At 36.8% G+C, this 21930-nt stretch overlaps 1 protein-coding gene across 1 annotated transcript; it reads right to left on the bottom strand.

Annotated features, from left to right (window-relative positions):
* Window positions 1-7939: 7939 nt before the first annotated feature.
* LOC105749195 (major histocompatibility complex class I-related gene protein-like) lies at window positions 7940-17270 on the bottom strand. Its single transcript, XM_031949207.1, has 6 exons — window positions 17170-17270; window positions 12948-13208; window positions 11473-11739; window positions 9704-9982; window positions 9389-9505; window positions 7940-7956 (listed from the first exon to the last, which is right to left on the bottom strand). Exons 1-6 carry the CDS (start codon window positions 17264-17266, stop codon window positions 7940-7942), a joined length of 1038 nt encoding a protein of 345 aa, XP_031805067.1. The 5' UTR covers window positions 17267-17270.
* Window positions 17271-21930: the final 4660 nt, after the last annotated feature.

The following is a 21930-nucleotide window of genomic DNA, read 5'->3' as shown; positions in this document are numbered from 1 at the left end:
TATAAATCATTAAAGGAATAATTCACAAGCTATTTAAAGGAGAAGTAGTGATCATTCTAATTCAGCATGGATTCTTCAAAAATAAAGCTTTCCAAAATAATTTCACTTCTTCTGTCCACAGATTTACTAGCCCAGTAGAGCAGAAGAATGCCATGATATGTCTATTTTTCAGTGAGGCATTGGGCAGAGGCTCTCATGCTATGTTAGTCTACAAGATAGTTAAGATTTAGGGGTTGAGTTTTATCAAACCCAAATAATAATAGTATAAACATGTAGAAAATTGTGTAGCAAAATGGCCCAAGGTTTTGATATTAGACCCATTTTGTTCAGTGTTTTTTTAAATCAATCCTTGACAGACACATAGAAAGGATGCTTATCAAGTCTTCAGATGAAACTCAAAAGATTAGCAAATATGCTGAATAAAATGGGTGAGACTCAAAGTGAACTTAACAAACTCTGACAAAAGAATGACAAAAATAAAATGTGATTTTATGAGAATAAATAGAAAGTCATATGTTTCGAATTTTACAAAAAGTCATGTACAAAATAGGTTGTAGAAGTCATACCTAAACTGCAGTTGATGTGTCAAAGATAAAAGACTTTTAGAGATGGACAAGCTCAATATGAGTCAACAGTGTATTGGAAGCTAAAAGAGTTAATGTCGTAGCATTGAGAGTGTGCTGAGAAAGCTGTCAACAGCTTCTGGGTTTGTTTTGCTGAGGCTGTATTTGGAATTGTAATTTGGAATGAATTGGAATCATCCTATAGCACTGTATTTGGGGAAGTCCATTGAACAAAGCACTTGTTTAAGATGTTGCTAATTAGAATGGTGTAGAAACCTAGTATGAAACCTAGTAGGCTAGAAACCAAGTATGAAAGGACTGGAGTTCAAACATAATGTCTTTCTTTCTTTTTTTTTAGAATTTGAAAGGTTGTCAAGTAGAAAAGAGAACAAAGGCTTTTTCCTTGGTTCCAGAGGACAGAATTAGAAGCAATAGATGGAGCTTATAAGAAGAAAGATTTCAATTCAACATAAGCATTGCTTAAAAACTGGAGCTATCAAAAAATATTGAGCAGGTAGATATCACACCAAATAGGAGCACTAGTCAGAAAGACAAACTCAAATTAAGCTTCAGACACTCATTAGCTGTATGTTTTGTTGTTGTTGAGTTGTTTTTCATTCATGTTCAACTCTTCTTGACTCCATTTGGGGTTTTCTTGTCAGAGATACTGGAGTAGTTCCATTTCCTTCTTCAGCTTATATTACAGATGAAGAAACTGAGGTAAACAGTATTAAATGATTTGTTTAGGGTACAGACAGGCCATATTTGAACTCAGGAAGATGAGTCTTCTTGGTTCCAAGCTCAGCTCTTGATACCCTAGCCTACCCTACTCTGTTGCTTCAATATCTTCATCTGTAAATAAGGATAAGAGTAGTACCTAATTCCTAGAATTGTTGTATGTACCTTATCCATCAAGGTAGTAATTGCAAAGTACTTAGCATAGTTCTTGGTATATAATAGGTGGTATATAAATGGTAGGTATTATTGGTCAGTTCCCCATCACTGGACATTTTCAAATGAAGGACTAAAATTCATAGAGAGATAAAAGGAGGTAACTCTGGACCTAAGTCCTTTATTGCATGATTTTTCCTTCAGAAGAATATTTGTAAACATTACTTTCAATCTAAACTGTCTTCAGTTCTCCTGATCCCAAAATTTCTTTTGTTTTAACATTACAATCCATTACTTATTTTAACTTTTTTTCTTATTAAATGCTGAGTACCAAATTCTCTCACTTCCTCCCATCCTTTGCTATATCCACTAAGAACAAGCAATATGGTATCAACTATAGATATGAAGTCATGCAAAACATTTCTATTTTAGTAACATTAAAAAAGAAGAAAGTAAGAAAAGTATACTTTAATTTGTGCTAAGAGTTTAATAGTTCTCTCTCTGTAAAGGAATAGCTTTTTTCATCATGAGTCCTTTGCAATTATCTTGAATCATTTTATTGATCAGAGTAGCCAAGTGTTTCATAGTTGATCATCATTCCATTTCTATCACTGTGCATAATGATATCCCAGTTCTTCTCACTTCATATTGCATCAGTCCATATAGTTCTTGTCATTTTTTCTAAAATCATCTCTTTTATCATTTTATATACCACAGTAATGGTATACTACAGTATATATTCAGTATACAGTATATACTACAGTAGTAGTCCATCTCAATTATATGCCACAATTTGTTCAGCTAATCCTCAATTGAAGAGCATCCTCTTGGTTTCTACTTCTTACCACTACAAAAAAAAAAAAGAGAGAGTTGCTATAAATATTTTTGTAAATATAAGTATTTTTCTTTTTTCTTTTATCTCTTTGGAAGTATGGACCTATTAGGGTTATTGTTGGGCCAAAAGTTACTTACAGTTCTATAGCCCTTTGGACATAATTCCAAATTGTTCTTTAGAATGGATGGACCAGTTCACTAATTCTACCAGCAGTTTATTAGTGAACCTATTTTTCCCTCATTCTCCCCAGTGCATCTGTCATTTCTGATAGGTGTGAAAAACTAACTTATGGTGTTTTAATTTGCCTTTCTCTAATCAGTAGTGATTTAGAGCATTTTTTCATGTGACTATAGAAAGTTTTTTCCTGAAAACTTCCTGTTTAAATCTTTTGACAATTTATCATTTGGGGAAAGGCTCTTATTTTTATAAATTGGATCAGTATTATACTTAATATTGTTAGAAACATGCTTGACACTGAGATTCAAAGCACCTAATAAAACTGTAAAGAAAGAAGGGTCCACAGAATCATATCTTAAATCATATTATAAGCAGTAATTATCAAAAGTATATGAAACTGATTATATTCTAATAATATAATATCCAATGTAAGTAGAAAGTTAAATCAATGGAACAAAGTAAACAAAATTATAGCAGCAGATAAATATAATACCTTTGTATTTGACAAGTTTAAAGGCTTAAGATTTTGGAATAAGAATTCATTATTTGATAAAAATTGTTGGAAAAACTGGAAGGCACTTTGGCAGAAAGTGGGCAATATTTTATACCATTCACTAAGATAACATAAAGAAGAACACCTATGATAGGTGAACAATTTATGAATAAACAAGAGATGGAGATCAAAGTTGGGTGTAAACTGGATAATTTCAATTACATTAAATTAAAAAGGTTTTGCATAAATAAAACAAATTAGCTAAGATCAGAGAAACCATGGGTGGTTTCTCAGATAAAGAGTGCATATCTCAAATATGAAGAACTTTGTCAAATCCATAAAAATATAAATCATTCACCAAATGGTAAATGAGCAAAGGATATGAACAGGCAGTTTTCAAAGAAAAAAATCAAAACAATTTATAGTTATATAAAAAAAATGCTCTAAATCATTACTGACTAATGCAAATTAAAACAACCTTGAGATATCATTTTACACCTATCAGATTGGTTAAAATGATTGAAGGGGAAAGTGAAAAATGTTGGAGGGGATGTAGGAAAATTAGAATAATAATTCATTGTTGGTGGGATTGTGAATTGATCCAAACATTTTTGAGATCTACTTGGAATTATACCAAAAGAATTATTAAACTGTCTATACACTTTGACATAGAAATCTCTCTACTAGATCTATTTCCAAAGATGACTAGGGAAGAAGAAAAAGAACATATATGTTCTAAAATGCTTATAATAGCCCTCTTTGTGGTGACGAAGAACTGGAAATTTCAGGAATGCTCATCAGCTGTGGAATGGCTGAACAAGTTGTGGTATATAATAGTATGGAATGCTTTTGTGCTGTAAAAAGTGCTGAGTTCAATTATTTTAGAAAAACATGGAAAGACATAGAAAATAATGAAAAATGAAATGAACAGAATTAAGAGAACATTGTCTATAATAATTGTAATGTTGTTTGTATATATATGCATACATATATATGACTTGAAAGAATTTTTGAAAGAAAAAATTTTGAAAGGAAAAATGAAACGTATGTCCCCTGTTTCCCATAGACACAACATATATTGATAAAAGAACGTGACCAACAAAACTTCTCAGAAGTGCCTGGTTAAACTTTATTACCTTCTCTGGTTTGAGAAGTAAAAACAAAGGGAAACAGACTTCATTCATTTTGTAAGAAGATTGGCTTTACTGAGAGTCCCTTAGATAAAGCAAAATTGTCTTGCCATGTGTAGATCTGCAAAGCTTAGCAGCTCTCTGGCTTATGGGAACTGCCTCTCACTGAAAAAAGCACAATGCTTTTTTTTAAGTTTCCTGTTAAGTGGTGGCTGTGAACTAAAAGAACAACACTGCTTCACGAATTCCAAAACAGAAAAGGAATAAGCTTTCTTTGGCAGGAAAACAAGCTAAGACCAGAAGTCTCTGTACTTGCAGAGAAGTAGCTTCATGTGGCATTCCTGAGGGGATCAAAGACATCAAATTCTATATTTCAGAGATGTGAGTTACTCCTAGTCAGAGGGATTTCCCCATTCACGTGTCTCCCTAGTAAGATTTTATAAGTATATGTCCCCTGTTTCCCATAGACACCACATATATTGGTAAAGAATGTGACTAAGGTTTACCGGTGAACTATAATGTTTTGAATACTGCTGCTCTGGGAATAAAATGTATAATTATTGTGTGAATAAAACTTATGATTATTGCTGATACTTTCTTCTGAATAAATATTATGACTATTAAAAAAGAAAGTATACACCAATCACCTCCTATAAGAAACCTCAAAACAAACTCTTAAGAATGACTTTCATTTTAAAGGGAAAAAAATTAATACAGGCATCAGGAAAGAAAGAGTGACAAGAGACTACAGCCAGGATTACACAAGAATTAACAGCTAAAACTGGGAAGAAGGAAAGAGCATAAAATAAAATATTCTAAAAGGCAAAAGATATAGACATAACATAAAGAAGGGGAAATTGGGCCTTAATAAAATAGAAGACTTCCAAGAATTACTGATGAAATGCCTGGAACCCAGCAGAAATTTAAAATATAAACAAAAAATTAAAGAAAAATATAAAAAGGTAGATAGAAGGGAACCAATAGGAAAACAATTTAGAAGACAAAGTTTAACATTGTAATAGAGAGGGGTGGGAATCATACAAGCATTACTGAAAAACCATAATGTCATTTGTGGTGATAGAGATTGTCAAATAAGTTGGAGAGCCTGAGAGTGATTTTTACTGTTTTTATTATCTTAAGAAGAAAGAAAACAAGGGCAGGGGAAGCATACAATTTTCATCTTGGTTTTGTCTACCAATCTGATGTTCTTTCCAATATGTATGCCTCTTGGGACTCCAAAAAGACTGAAAGAACAGTCATTGATCAGGGAGGGGAGATGTCAGGGTGTTGTGAGAAAATCAATAGACTCCTAGATAGAAGAGATCTGCCTCTACCCCATAAGTACCTACATGATCTTACCTAAGAATCTTCACCTTTTATGTACCTCATAATTTTCCTCTTACAACAGAATTCTAGATAGCACAGTGGATAGAATGCTGCACTTGGAGTAAGAAAAATTTTCTTTCACATTCTACCTCAAATGCTTACTAGACATGTGATTCTAGGCAAGTTATTTATTCTCTCTCAGCCTTAGTTTCTTTACATATAAAATGGGGATAATTAAAACTCCTACTTCACAGGTGGTTGTGGAAATCCATTGAAATTTGTAAGCACTTTGTGCCAACTTTTAAAGGACTATGTAAATATTATCCATAATTATCACTGCCTTAATATATGCACATATTCAAATATATGAGAAGTAGCATGACAAGATAAATAGAAAGGTAGCCTCAAAGCCAGGACACCTGCTTTCACAGTTCGCCTCTGACATCTACTTGTTATGTAACACTGAGCAAATGAACTACCCTCTTTATGAGCTTTACATGTCAGCCTCACAGCTATCCTGGGAAGCAGATGCTATTATTATCCCTGTTTTACAGATGAAAAAACCGAGGCAAACAGAGGTTAAGTGACTTGCAGTTAGCAACTAACTAATACTGGATTTGCACTCCCATTTTCCAGCTCTAAGAAGCCTGTGTGAGTCTCAAGGGAGTTGTGACTTGCCCACTTTCCACTGATAAGATTCGGAAGTCATATTAAACCCAGGTGTCCTGACTAGGGCAATGCTTCTATGACTTGAAGAAGAATCAAGGCCAAGGAAATATCAGGAGCCAATCATCAGAATTGGGAGGGAGGAGAGAGGGTGTGAAAAAGAGAGTAGCAAATGATCTGGCTGACACTGAGGCAGTTCTTATCCGAACAGGGCATTTTCATTCATATTCAGCAGGAATGAGCCAATCGTGCTTGTAGCTAGTTCTCTGAAGTTAGCATCACAGAATGTTCTAGTAATCTTCAGGGTTCAGTTGAATATCTGGGGGAGAAATTGGGTTTTTTTCCTCTTTTCTATATGCATGCAAATAGTTTTCCTCACAGTATGGCTCTTGGGAAATAGTTAACAGGGCAAGCTTCCTGTATCCATTTGCCCACTTCTTTTTTGGGATTTCCATTCTGAGTGTATAAGGACAAGGGGATGAGGGATTTAAAATTTACACACACACACCCTCCTCCAAACTGCTTTTCTCCCCATTTGATAGCGTCCCTCCTTGACCTGCCCCAAGAATCACAAGGCTTTTTAGTATAGACATATTTTATGGTTTTTGGCAATACTGCATTCTCTTCCTACTCCATTCCCCAGATGCTTACCTTCCAATGTAACACATTCATGGATTCTGTAGCCTATGAAAAAATGAGAGACACCAAAAAATGTACAAGTGAGAGTGAATCTGGACATGTGGTACTTCTACCCCCTTTCTCAAGGCAAGAACACACTTGATCTCAGTCTATATCCTCCCCAGAGACAAGGACTATGTATCTCTAGGAGCTGCTAGTGCACAAAATCTATCTCCCAATCAAATAAATGACTCTCTAAGCATGGCACCACATTCACTTCTCTCTCCCCAAGGAAAGTCTGTATGATCTTTCCTTTAGCCAGTGATCTTCAGTATTTATTAATGTTGAAATGAGTGAGTAAAATTGAATGAGGGCATAATTAGCATCAATAGCCACAAAACTGGATGGGAGAACCACAATGCTGGATGACCATTCAGGGTCCAGGCTCAAATATGGGCTAGAACCAAGATGATAAAATATATATAAAATCAGCTGCAAAGCAGGATAGGGGATACACAACTACCAAAGAGTTTGTAAAAAGATCTGGGGGATTTTTTCTAGATTACAAACTCAGTTTGAATCAATGTAATGACATGGCAGTTAAAAACTAAACATAGTTTTAGGCTGTATTAAGAAAAAAGTCCAGTGGGTAAGTGATAGTCCCCCTATCCTCTGCGTTGGTCAACCCCCATTAGAAATGCTATACTGTCATCAAGACCACTTTCAGGAAGGTCACTGGAAACATGTAGCATATCTAGAAATCTACCATGATTAGCTAGAAAGTGAACAAGAAATAATGTCATACAGTAGTTTGAGGGAAATGGGGAAGTTTGGTCTGAGAAAGAGAAGACTGGGAGTAGCTATGGTAGGTACAGTGGTGACATTGAAGAGGAATTAAATTTGTTCCTCATGAAGGGGAGTAGATAGTGAGAGGAATTTTGGTTGTGTGAGAGAAAATTTTTTAACAGATTATTTCCAAATTAGAATAGGATAATATAGGAGGTGATAAGGTCCCATCCCTTTTGAATTAACTTTAGGTACGTTGAGCATGAGAGTTTTTTGAGAATTTTTATGCAGTCAGATACAATTTGGACAAGAAGATCATAGTGATCCCTCTGAAGTCTAGGATTATGGGATTCTGTTGAAAATTCTCTTTTGGACCATTCAAGGAACAAACTCAGAAACAAGCAGCAGCTGTGTGGTGCATACTCCAGAAACAATGTGATTTCAGTTTTAGTTTTCAACCCAGACTGAAGCCTGCTGAGGAATAACCAGATCAGGAATCTCAGCCCAAAGGGAAACCTGCAATTTTGTTGATTTAAACCGGATGAACTAAACTAAACTAAACTAAGAGATGAAACAAAAGTTTATTAAAAGAGAGAGTTGAAAGAGCTTTTTCAAAAAAGAAAAGTGATCTATGGACTAAAGAAGCTAAAACAGGATTAACAGCTTGACACAACAGGTACAAAACCTTGCCCAGGCATTAAACACCTTAAAAACTAAAATGAACCAAATAAAAACTAATAACTTCATAAAACAACAAATACTAAAACAAAATCAAAAGTTTGAAAAAATAGAAGAAAATGGAAGATATCATAGCAAAATAGATTGAAGAAAAAGAATTTAAGAGAGATTAGACCACATGAAAGTCATGACTAAACAAGGAATTGGAAATTGAGTGAATGCCCACCAGTTGGGGACTGGCTGAATAAGTTCTGAATGTGAATGTAATGGCATATCAGTGTCCAATAAGAAATAAGGAGCAGGCTCTTTTAGAAAAGCCTGAAAAGACTTACATGAACTGATGCTGAATGAAGTGAACAGAAGTAGGAAAACATTGTACACAGTAACAAGACTCTGAGGATCAGCTATGATAGATTTAGCTCTCCTCAGCAACAGGGTTAGACAAGACAATTCCACTAGACTTGGGATGGAAAATGCCACTATATCCAGAGAGATAACTATGGAGACTTGTAGAGGGCCACTAAGACCCTTTAGCCCAGAGGAAACCTGATGACAATATCTGGTTTGGCTCCTCATTTCCCTTTGGTGCCCTTTGGTGTTCTCACCTTTTCCTGACTTCTCAGGAAGGGAGGTAGGAACTAAAGGGAAATGGGGAGCCAAACCAGATATTGTCAGCAGGTTTTCTCTGGGCTAAAGGGTCTTATACCTTACCCAGAGTTCCCCCACTATCTGCGGACCTCTATAGAGACTGACTGTGGATCGAAGCAGAGTATTTTCATTTTTTCCTGCTTTTTCTTTCTCATGGATTTTTCCTTTTTATTCTAATTTGTCTTGCTCAACATGAGAAATATGTAAATGTGTTTCAAGAGATTGTACATGTATAATGCATATCAGATTGCTTGCTATACTTGGGGAGAAGGAAGTAAAGAAGGAAGAAAGAAAAAAACTTGGAACACAAAATCTTACAAAAATGAATGTTTAAAACTCTCTTTATGTGTATTTGGAAAAATAAAATACTAATGAGAAAAAATAAAGGAAATTGTGATCAAAAAGAAAGAACCCAGACATAAATCTCAAAAAGATTTGAGAGAAGTCTCCAGATCTCTTGGATTTAGAGAGTAAGGGAGAAATAAAAATCAAATCTCTTTTTGTTTTCTGTACCCTCACAAGGTTGATGATATATTAGTGTATCCTATCTCTTTCAGACTTACTTCCATATACACACCTGTTTTCATTTTCTTCCACACGATGAAGGATGCAGTACAGCTCAAGACCAGAATCACAACACTCAGGATGGTTATGGTCACAGTCCAAGACCTCTTTTTAGGATACTTCACTTGGACTGCAGCATCAAGAGGAGTATAAAAGGAAGACAGGTAATGTGAATAGAAATCTTCCAATTGACTATGGGAAGTACACCCATTGGAAAGCCTCCCCCTTGGGATATTCTGGAGAAGTTAGAAAAAGAGGGAGGGATCACTATCATTTTATGGCCAATACTCCTGGGGCTTAATCCAATCAACTCAGGCTAATCACTCACTGGGATATGCTTTTGGTGGCCCCAATTCAATATGGTCCACTACACAGTCATAATCAGTCCCCATATCTTCTGGTAAGAGTTCAATAGTGATTCGTTGGTAGAAGGTGGAATCAGCATTTGGCAAGACACCACTAGAGCTCTGCTTTCCAGCCATAATTATGTTCTTCCCATTCTGCCAGTGCAACAGTATAGAGCGGGGGTAGAAGCCAGTAGCTGAGCAGGACAGGGTGGTAATTCCATCCACAGTTTCATACTGGGATACAGTTACCTCAGGGGGCACTGAAGGTAGAAAACAGGAGAGAAGTTATTTTGTGCAAATCTCAGCAGCATTTTCTCTTCCCCTTGTCACTCCTTTTCTTCATTTCTTTTATTATTCAAGCCCCCAGAAATTAGCAGTCATGAGATCTTGAAGGACAAGGCACTATGTGTTTCATTATATTAGTGTTTATTTTATGCTTTTCCAGTGTCCTCTGCACCCAGTTTATCTTCAGCAAATGGTTGTTAATTTATGGCCTCAGCCCTTCTTAGCGGTGGGAACCTGGGCAGGTCACTTAACCCTGTTTACCTCAATTTTTTTTCTTTTTTTGGCAGCATTGCTAAACTAGTAGATAAGGGTCTTGTATGAATAAAATTTACCCAGATTAAAACACTTAAGAAAGTAGCAAACTACACTTGGGGAAAAGCTGAATAAGGTGGGCAGGATGACCAGCCGAGTAGATAGATTAGGAGTGGACTGAATGATCAGACCCAAGTCAATTCAACAAGTACTTATTTCACTGTGTATTGTAAAGTGTGTTAAGCACTGGGGATATAAGGAGAGGCAAAAAGACATTACCTGAACTAAATGAACTTATATTTGAATGGGAAAGCAACATGTAAGTTTCTGGTATGAGCGATTTAATGTCAACTTGACCAGAGGCCTCCAGTATATAGATCCAGGGATCTATACTGGACCCTCTGTTGTTTAATATTTTCATCGGTGATCAAAAAGCATAGATTCCATGATCATTTTATTTTAATATAACACAAAGTTAGGGGTAGGGGAATAATTAACACATAGAATGACAAAGTCAAGATTAAAAACTATCTGGACAGATCAAAACATTGGCCTAAATATTATGAGGCAAAATTTAATATGGATTAAATAATACAAGGTCAGGGCAGCTAGGTGGCACAGTGGGTAGAGCACCAGCCTTGAAGTCAGGAGGACTTGAGTTTAAATCTAATCTCAGACACTTAACCTTTCTAGCTATGTGACCCTGGGCAAGTCCCCAATTGCTTCAGCAAAAAAAAAAATAATAATCAAATTCACTAGAGAAAATGAAAAAGGCATGGTTAAAAAACAATTTCTCAACTCTAGAAGATGGGTTTTTGTGAGTTATTGTTGTTCCCCTTCTTTTTGGCGAAGAACATCTCTACTTTTAGCTGAACTAGTTATTGAGAGAGTGTAAGAGACTGAGACATGGAGTCACCATGTTTTGGGGCCTTAGTTTCCCTAACATGATGAGCCCAACCAGAGCTTGTGCTTAGTAAGCATAGACCTAGAAACCTTAGGGTTACCTCCCCGTGCTGGTGACACATAAGAGAATGACTCCAATCCCACAGAATAATAATCTTCCTTTCTCTGGTGCTGATTTTTTCCCATAGTGATTGGAGCTGAAGCCAGGATCCAGTTCTATGACTTTTCACACAGAACCACAGTGTCAGTCACTATTAAGAAGATGGTAAAGTGTCCTGATGGTAAGTGGGTTGGAAGACCAATTACTCACCATTTTTCTTTATAACTGAGTGCTGCAGGATTTTTTTCATGGTATCAATACAATATTCTTGCATGTAGAGTTCCCTCTGAGTGGTCCAGAGAGTACTTGTCAGAACTGGTAAAAAGGACTGAGCCTCAGACATCAAGGCAATCCAAAGGCCCATCTCATCATCCAAGACGCTAAATTCATGACCATCCACAGCAATCTGGATTTCATTTCCTATATGGCTGTCACTCTCAATCTCACAGAGTGCAAAAATCTGCACTGTGTGGTTCACTGGTAGGGGGAGGGAGAAGGTTGAAAGATAACATAATGACATGAATACTGGGCCTAGAGTCAGTAAAACTAACACACAAATTTTAGCTCTAACATTTACTATCTGTATAACCTTGGAAAAATGTCTTTACTTCTCTTCCTCAGTGTTCCTATTCATCAAATAGGGATAAAGGTCACTTCCTTTTTATCTACGAGTTGTCGTAAAGGAAATTATATATTAAAAGCAAGATAGAAACAGGATCTATTATCCTGATGTCTCAGAAAGGCAGGGAACCCTGAGGTGTCCAATGTTGTCAAGAGTTATCTTTTGAAGTCCCTAGCAATGACTTGTTTATATTTCTTGAGCTCCTAAGGGAGGTAATATTACCTGCCTATGAATTATTGTGATCAAGGAACTGCAGTTGAGGAAGAATCACTTAGGACTTATAATGTTGGCCTGACCAGTTTCCTATTATATGAACTTCTAGTCTCCTTAGTTTGGTGGACTACGTTTGAATTTATATATGCCCTTTTCTCTTGTGAGTAACCCCTTGAAAAAAATTGATCATTTAGAGCAAAGTTTCTTAAACTGCAGCTCATGACCACATATGGGGTCTCCTAACTGAATGTGGGAGTCGAGAAAATATGATTTATTATCAGCAAATGTTTGATTTGTATACCTATTTTATATACCTTTATATTTGGGGTCATGTAAAAAAAATTTTGGGTAAAAAGGAGTCACAAGTGGAAAAAGTTTAAGAAATCCTGATTTAGTTTAAGAAACCTGCTGTATTTAGACATAGTGGCAATGGAAAAGGAGGACAGATAATGGTTAGTTGGTACGTTTGAACAGCAGATCTCTGAACGTAGAAATCATGGAAGAGCAGGGGATTCATTACTTCAAAGTGAAGTTCAATGATAGGGATAATATAGAAGGCAGAGGAAAATGGTAAATTTTGAGATGAAGACAAAGGTTCTTCTGTAGTACCTGCCACATAGTGAGCCCTTACTTAATGTTTATTAATCGAGAAGGAGACAATGCCCTGGGAATTGTGCAGTTATGATTCAATGACAACCAAGTCCTTCTGTTCTCCTTAGAGTGCCCTGGGATCCTGAATATTCAGCTCAATAACATAATTGCCTAGAAACGGAGTCATTAGGCTTAATGGATAGAGAGAGAAAAGAAGAAGGGAAGGGCACATGGAAAAAGGAAAGAGGGGATGACTTACCATCACGCTTGGTCTCATTCAACATCAACTTCTTCAGGAACCAGAGGAAATCTTTCTCATGATCCAGCAATTTCTGCTGGGTCTTTGCTATGAACTTGGCTCCCAGGGCCTGGACCACCCAGTCCTCCTTGGCCTTGAGCTGTTGAGTATGTTTGTCATAGGATAGCACTTGAACATCATCCAGAAAGTCCACTATAAAGTAGTCAAAGAGGGAGTTTTCTGTGCCCACTGTTATAAACTGGATCACATGCTTGTGGTAAGCTACAGGATAGGAAGAGATGAGAAGAGAAGAGATCAGCTTTTTGTATGGGGGGTGTGTGTCCAGAACTTGTGTGCTCTCTCTCACTCATCCCTTTGTCCTCCTGTTACTTGGAAGGCAACTAGGCTTCCCTAGGCCACCTAGTGAAGAGAGTAGCCACAGAGTGTAGAATGCTGGATTTAGAGTCAGTTCTAATCCTACATCAGACATATCATCTAGGCAGTCTGGACAAATCACTTAATCTCTTTGTGCCTCAGTTTGGTTATTTGTAAATTAAGTTGCGTACAAGAGCATGTGAACACACACATAGAAGAAAGAAGCTAAGGACTAAACAACAATGCAATCAATATTCCATATTGCATCTCATGGACCCCTTTCCTATTTCCTTATGCTGAATTGCTCTGTGTCTGAAGAATTTCAGTAGAATCTCACACATTAACATATTTGCACAGCCTCTGTTTTCACTCTCCCAGTTCAGCTTGTCTCCGACTCCCTCCATACTAACATTCCTAATGGGTCCCACAACCTCACATTCTGGGAACATCAACTCTACTTCTCCCACTTTTCTTAGGTTACAGCTGTGGTACATGGGTAGAAGTGACTTGTAGGCAAATTTCATTTCATAATAAAAGTTTTCTAAGTAAAGGTATACAAAATCCTAAAGAATTTTAATCTAACAGTATTACAGAATTTTGAGTTGGAAGGGACCTCAGCGATTATCTTAAAAAATTCATGCCTGAAAAGAATTGAGACTTTCAAGTGTGGTCATAAGCCTCTGCTGAAAGTCCTGGAATGAAGGAGAACCCAACCTTGCAACACCCAAATCTTCTTATGGTCAAAGCTCATTGATAGGAAGGATTTTTTTCCTGACATCAATCCTAAATGTACCTTTTTGAACTCTTACTTATTGAGATAGAGCCAAGATCACAGAGAGTATCCCAGGAAAGGACCTAAGCTCTCTCCAGTTTCCCTTATAAAAAGCACTAAAGCAAGCTTTTAAACAGATTCTGAACTGACAGAACCCACAAAAATTCACGGTAAAGCAATTTTCCAGTTCCAAAAATGAGCAAAAACCAAAGAGTTCTGATCATTGAAAACTACTATGGTGACCAGGAATATCAGAATACAAACTCATAAGAGGACAGTAGTGGCAAAATACCTCCATTTGAATCCTCAAAGGGAAATATGAATTGGTCTCAGATTCAAAAGGTTCTCTTGTAAGAGCTCATAAAAGATTCTACAAGGAAGAGAGATAGAAGAAAAATGGAGGGGGAAATAAGTGTTATGCAGGAGAAGGAAGTCCACAGCTTGGAAAAGGAAGCAAACAATATATTGAAACAACGTCTTTAAAATAGATTTGGCAAAATGAAAAAAAAATCGTTAAACAAAACAATTCCTTTAAAAGTAGAATTCATCAGGAGCAGTTAGATGGTGCAGTGCATTGTGCACTGGTCCTGAAGTCAGGAGGACATAATTTCAACTCTGGTCTCAGAAACTTACTACTTCATAACTATGTGAGCTTGGGCAAGTCATTTAACCTCAACTGCCGCAGCAAAAAAAGAAAGAAAAGAAAAAGGAAAGAAGAAATCTAAATTACCTGTATCAAAAATGGAAGTGGTAAATTTATCATCAATGAAGAGGAAATAAATTAAAGCAACAAATAAAGAGCCAATTTTCCTAACTGTAAGCCAATAAACCTGACAATAATCAAAATGAATGAATGTTTATATGAATCAAAATTGTTCAGATTAACAAAAGAGGAAATAAAGTACTTAAATAATCCCATTTTAGAACAAAGAAATTGAACAAGCTATCATTGAACTTAAGAAAAAAATCTCCAAGGCCAGATAGATTTACAAGTAAATTCTACCAAACACTTAATGAATAATTAATTCTAATAATATATAAACTATTTGGAATATAGGCAAAGAAAATGTCCTGCCAAATTCCTTTTATAATAATGATGTGGTATTGATACTTAATCCAGGAAGAGCCAAACAGAGAAAGAAAATTATAGATCAATTTTCCTAATGAATATTGATGCAAAAATCTTAAATAAAATACAAGCAAAGAAATTACAAAACTTATCACTAGAAAAATATATTATTATAACAAAGTAATATTTATACCAGGAATGCAGGGTTGGTTCAATATCAGAAAAACTATCAGTAAAATTGATCATATCACTATCAAAACTAATATAAATCATGATTATCTCAATAGATACAGAAAAAGCATTTGACAAAATACAGCATCCATTCCTAATAAAAACATTGGGGATCATAGGAAAAAATGGAGTTTTCCTTAAAATGATAAGCATCATAGACTTAAAGCCATCAACAAGCATTATTTGTAATGGGGATAAACTAAAAGCATTCCCATTAAGATCAGGGATGGCCAAGGATGTTCATTATCACTACTATTATTCAGTGTTGTACTAGAAATGTTAGTTTTAGCAATAAGAAAAGAAAAAGAAATTGAAGGAATTAGAGTAGGCAATGAGGAAACAAAACTATAACTCTTTAGATAATATGAAAATATATTTAGAGAATCCTACAGAATCAACTAAAAACTATTTGAAACAATTAAAAACTCTAGCAAAGTTGCAGAATAAAAATAAACCCACATAAATTATCAACATTTCTATATATTATCAACAAGACTAGCAGCAAATCAGAAGAGAAATCCTATTTAAAATAACTGTAGACAACATAAAATATTTGGGAGTCTACCTGTCAAGATAAACCCAGGAACTTTTTGAACACAATTACAAAACACTTTTCATACAAATAAAGTCTTTCTACTTGGTTCTTTAGAACCAGGAACAATGAATAGAAATTTCTTTCTTTTTTATTTCAATATTTATTTTTGTAAGATTTTAGAGTTCCAATTTGTCTTCTCCCTCCTTCCCTTGGGAGGACTTCCCTTGGGAAGACTGACATCACTTCCTACATCACCCCCCAAATCTCCTATATTTTGTAATAAATATACCCAGGTCTTTTAAGAATGTAGACTGGAATACAAATACTAGTTATAATATTACTAATAAAGATAATATGGTACAGTGGACTTAGGAGGGTCTGGGTTCAAGTTCTGTCTGTGAAAAGATATACTGGTTGTATGACACTGTTTAAGTCATTAGGCCTTTCAGTAGACAAAACAACTTCTTCAGACTAAGTTTAGAATAAATGCTGATCTGAACTGATAGTGGGAGCTCAGAAACTCTAGAGCAATGAAATTGTATGTCTAAAACTATAGTAACAATTGAGACTGACATTTCTGTGGTGCTTTAAAAATTGAAAAATGCTTTACCTGAATTGTGTCCTTTGAGCATCTCCCACAACCCTGTGGAGTAGATACTAATAGAACACTGGAGAGGACTTTGTTTCAAAAAGGAATACTTGATTCAACACAACATGAAGCAAACAAAAAAAATCAAATAAAAATATTGTCCATGAAAATCCAAGTGGGCATCCAGTGAAGTGTGGTCCCTACCCTGTGAGTCATCACCCCTATATCTTCTGTTTTCCTGAGTTTCTCTTTTCCCCCCCCTTTTTCATCCCCCCCTTCATTATTTGGCAGCCTGGGAGTTCCCTTTTTAACCCCTTCTCTAAATAAAGACTTAAAACTGACTCTTTGGGTTCTTGAGATTCTAGCCCCTTAAATGAAGATTAACTTCCATTCCTCTCTCCTTCTCACTGTCTATGTAATGGAGGCTCCCACTTGAACCCTAAATCCTTTTCTCTGAGGGTGAACCTCACTTTCCCCTGTAAGATTTCCCTGAACCATGACTTGCTTAGGTAGAAAGAAAGTATCCCATCAAATTCATTTTCCACTCTTATGATCCTAGTCACATTGCCCTTATTAGTTTGCATATCAGGGTTCTTCCACTAGGGCAGCAATTGAAAACTTCCTCAGATCTAGACCACAGTGCCATCCACCCATTTGCTCCCCTAGACTCACCTGCCTGGATCCCCATTAGAGAAAGCACCCCAGAAATGAGCAGCAAGGATGAGAAAGACCCCCTCCTGTTGCTCTTTCTTTTCCTTTGACTGAACATCAGCTTTTTCAACCACACCCTAGTTGGAGGAGGCTCCACTGTAGTATCCAAAAGGCAAATAAGGCCTGTATATAATCATTGGTTTCCCCACCCCCTAATCCCCACCCTATCTTAGATTGGCTCTGCCTAAGACTGGCCCTCCTATCATTGCTGACTGGGATATCTGTTGCCAGGCAGAATCTGAGCATGTCTGAAAGTAGAAACAAAAAGGAGTCTCTGTTAAGAACAGGAAACCTTAAAACAGAGTCACTATCAGGTGCTGCTGGAAAGTATGTAAGTGTGCCACAGAGCCATGGGCATATATGGCACTGAGAAAGTGCTCGTTCTTATGATGGACACAAAGACCAATCCTAGAGTAAAACTTCTTAATGTGTTGGCCATGGACTCCTATGTAGTCACATAACTAAGGGGGAGGTCATGAAATTATGATTTATTATCAGCAAATATTTGATTCATATGTGCATTATATATAACCATATACCTGAAGTATATATTAAAAAAATTGGGAACAAAAAGGGTTGGCAAATGGAAAAAGTTTAAGAAGTCCTGTTCTAGAGGACCTTCACAATGAAAATATGGGCTCCTTTAGGTAGAGGGGTGTGTGTGTGTGTGTGTTTCTTCCTTTATAACCAACAAGACTTGTTCACATTTCTCCTGCAGATACAGAAGCTGGGCGCTGAAAAGACCTCCAGTGAATCAACTCAACCTGGCCCTGACCAAGAATTCCTTCTACATCCTCTTCAATGAAAGCTTACCCAGCCTCATCCTGAAGATATCTAATGATATGTTTTGATGCTCCCTGTCTTCTGGACATCCCATTGCATTGAAGGATTAATCTAGTTTTTAATAAGCTTTTTTACTCTTATACTGAAGTGAAATCTTTGCGATTCTCAACCATTAATACCACCTCTCCATTTCTGGAACTAAACCCAAATCTAATTTCTCTAATCGGATCACTATGGACTATCTCTCTCTTCATAGGACTCATAGTGAGTTATAAATTTAGAGAAAGAAGGGAGCAATTGGGTTGTTTAGTCCACTCTCCAAAGGCCACAGTCCTTTTTGCATATGAGGAAACTGAAGTTTTTGTCAAAGTCATACCAAAGTCAGTATTTGAATTCAAGCCTATTGATTATAAAAATCAGGGGTGTTTTCACTGTATCACACTGCTCTTTATTGAAAAATTCCCTCTTCACCTTTTCCTTCCCCCTTTTTTCCTTGAACCTTTTTCCAAAGTAAAGTAAAATCAGGGATGGAGTTCCCACAATTAGAACTTTTATTTAGTGGGATCAATCACTCAGCATCAACTAGTTCCTCTCCTCAATCACTGGAGGCTAAATGACCATAAGGCTAAAAATATTGTAGCAGGAGTAAATGAGATGGATTTAAAGGTTCTTTCCAACTCAGCAAGTCTGCGATTCAGTAAAGTTTCCTTTTCCTCTGAATGTCTTGTTATCTTGGTCTCTGTGGCCAGTTTAATCATTTCCAACTTTTCCATCAAAGAGAGTCCCATTGCTTGGGGATTCCCCCATAACTCAACAGTATGATGCCTAGGGATCTCAATAAGGGAAATGAGCCGAATCAAATGTCTTGGTGGTGTTTGTGGGAGAGCCAAGCCACAGACTGTGGTACAGAGTGAAAAGGAGAACATCTAAAATTAGTTCATGAAAAAATTACAGGATGGATTTATGTCTGGAAAGAACCTTAGTGGTCACCTACTCCAAACTTTTCACTTCACGTTTGAAAGAAAGAAAACCTAAAGAGGTAAAAACATTGATGTAACTTACCTATGTCAAAGAGCAATATAGCATTGCCCTAACATATATGCCAGACTTAAAGGTAATGTGAACTATCTTTAAGGTAGGTCAGACTCTGTTGACCAATGATATTATATAATATATTTAGGGAAAAGGTTTCATTGGATCTCTTGACTTTCCATGAATACCAGTAGAGGATTTGGGATATCCACCAACTATATCTTGCTCTCTTTGAATGACTGGCCCACTATCTTCTAGTCAAACATATATAGTATGGTCACTTTTATACCACTTTTGCACAAGTATGCATTTGCAATATGATTCATGTAGGTCATAGCCCTCACGCACTGCTACACTGCTTATTTGGTGACATCTTAAGTGCTTGAGACACACTAAGTTCAAGGCTCAAGACCACACAATGTCACCAAAATACCATCGGTGCTAAAAGAGCAGAGTTTTTTTTTTTCCCAAGGAGTTTGGAGTCAATGAAATTTGGAATTTCTCAAAAGCCAACTAATCTAGTCTTCTCCTATTGAACTTTGGGCCCAGTAAATACACTGGGCCAATGTCAAATACAGGCCACCAATTTTACTAGAGGCTGGGAATAATACTATCAGAGAAGAACGAGAAATGTTCTTCTCCTTCTTAACTGGTAAGATCTTCCCAGAACCTGCATTCTGGGGAAGAGCCTAAATCAGGTCCTCCCTCATATGAGGTCCCATTCCTCAACCCTACATCTTTTTCTGCTCCTTTATGCTGTTTTTCCACATGGTAATGTAAGGTCCATGATGACAGGGACTGTTTCTTTTGGCATATATTTGTATTTCCAGTGCTTAACACCTGGAAATACACCTAATAGAAAGCATTTAATTAATGTTTGTTGACTGACGGCCTGTTATGTGCCAGGCCCCATATTAAGTATTGGGATACACATTATACATGGCAATAAGACTATACGATGATCAATTCTGATGGATGTGGCTCTCTTCAATATTGAGATGATTCAAACCAGTTCTACTTATGCAGTGATGAAGAGAGCCATCTACAGTCAGAGAGAACCATGGGAACAGAGTGAGGATCACAACATAGCATTCTCACTCTCTCTGTTATTATTTGCTTGCATTTTGTTTTCTTTCTCAGTTCTTCTTTTTCTTCCTTCTTGATCTGATTTATTTCATGCAACAAGATAACTATATAAATATGTATACACATATTGGATCTAACATGTATTTCAACATATTTAACATGTATTGGACTATCTGCAAACTAGGGGAGGGGGAAAGGGAAAAGAGAGGAAAATTTGGAACAAAAAATTGTGCAAGGGTCAATGTTGGAAAATTTACCCATGCATATGCTTTGTAAATAAAAAGCTTTAATAAAAAAGTATTGGAGATATAAATATGAAAAAAGAAGGGAGTCCTCGATGAGTTTACAGTCTAATAGGAGAAAATCATCCACAAAAGGAAGCTGAAAGGTGGGGAATTTTGAAAGATAATGTACTAGGTATGGGGGAATCATAGAGCCAGTCCAAAGGAATGCAGCTGGTAGGAAATGAAAACATGGCTAGTCTGGAAGCCTTGCTTAAATGGAGACTTTGGGAGGACTTCTTTGCTCCACTTGCCAATTCTTTCAGAGAAATATAAAGTATGGAGGATTCCAATGAAGTGTGAATACCAAAGCTGATGTAATCTCTTAGCATGCTGCATTTGCTGGAGCCATGCTGGAATCCACTCCAAGGAATGGAGCCGTTGGAGAAAGAATAGCGTTGTTAACTCATTTGTTTATTCATTTATTCCAGCATCCCCTAGCACTGAAGCATATGTGTCTGAGTCTGGGGTTTTTCTGGGGAGAATGAGGGCACCTCGCCCCTAAGTAGTTGTCACCTGCATGCTAACATCCTCATCTATTAAAATGGAGGGCTTCAACTAGACAATCTCTAAGGTCTCTTCCAGCTCTTTTTCACTGATTCTAAAGTCTATAATGTCAAAGTGAAATAATTATACATTAGTCCTATGAAAAGAATAAGACTGAGCTGATCTGAGCCAACAGCTCAGGACTCTGTCTCAACAGGTCAGAATGGGGAGGGAGGCAGAATCAGGGCTGAAGCTACACAGAAAATCAAGGAATCTGGAGATTTTGGTTCAAGGCTTCACAAAGTTTCTTTCTTTTAATCAGGTGCCGAAGTCAGAAATAACTGAGTGTTGGGAGCTAGGGGAAGTGAGGAAAGGATGGGTTAAGGAGGAAGGGGAATTCCATAACTTGCAGCTTTCTCCAGAATTCATTGGGTTTTGTGCAGACAGCCAACAGTGACAGAGGTAAAGGAGTTAGATCATCCTCATTCCCCAACCCTCTCTCCCAACTCCCCAAACTCCTCCTCTCTCAATCTGAAAGAATCCAAACTATATCCTCCCCCTGAGCCACAATCATTCTTTTAATCATAAACCCCTTCTTCTCCAAGTTCCCTGGGAATCCACATTTTTCAGGAAGCCTGAATTATATCTCTCCTTGTAATGTTCAAGCTTCCTCCTTCAGAATCATCAATTGTTTCCTTCATTGCTCCTAAATTCACAAAGATTTTTCCTTTACCCATTTTTCGTTAATTGAATTGAAGACCTGAGCCCTCTCTATTGTTCCAGTTCTACTGATATAAGCTGCTTGAGCATCCCTCAACAGAGAGTCATCAACTCCCAGGACTCCCCTCTTCCTCTGACCCTCACTTTGCTACCAAATGCTCTGTGATGCTTCTACTTCGCTTCCTCCTTTCTGGCACATTTCTCCAGATTCCAAAGTCCTGGGAAAAGTCAGAATTGTCTCCTCATTCTTATGATCTTTCTTCTTTTTTTATATCCCAAGTCTTAATATTCCCATATTATTTATTTACTTTAACTGAGTTCAATTTTGATTGTG

This window comes from Sarcophilus harrisii, chromosome 2 (genome assembly GCF_902635505.1).
Source record: "Sarcophilus harrisii chromosome 2, mSarHar1.11, whole genome shotgun sequence".
Lineage (NCBI taxonomy): Eukaryota > Metazoa > Chordata > Mammalia > Dasyuromorphia > Dasyuridae > Sarcophilus > Sarcophilus harrisii.
Note: the sequence above shows the minus strand (reverse complement) of the source record. Positions and strands in the feature narration are given on the sequence as shown.

Coding starts and splice junctions, on each gene's coding strand:
- LOC105749195 (XM_031949207.1), bottom strand. CDS start 17,266: ATGTTCAGTCAAAGGAAAAGAAAGAGCAACAGGAGGGGGTCTTTCTCA. Junction 11,740..12,947: donor GAATGAGACCAAGCGTGATG/GTAAGTCATCCC, acceptor TCCCCCTACCAG/TGAACCACACAGTGCAGATT. Junction 9,983..11,472: donor CTCAGTTATAAAGAAAAATG/GTGAGTAATTGG, acceptor TTCTACCTTCAG/TGCCCCCTGAGGTAACTGTA.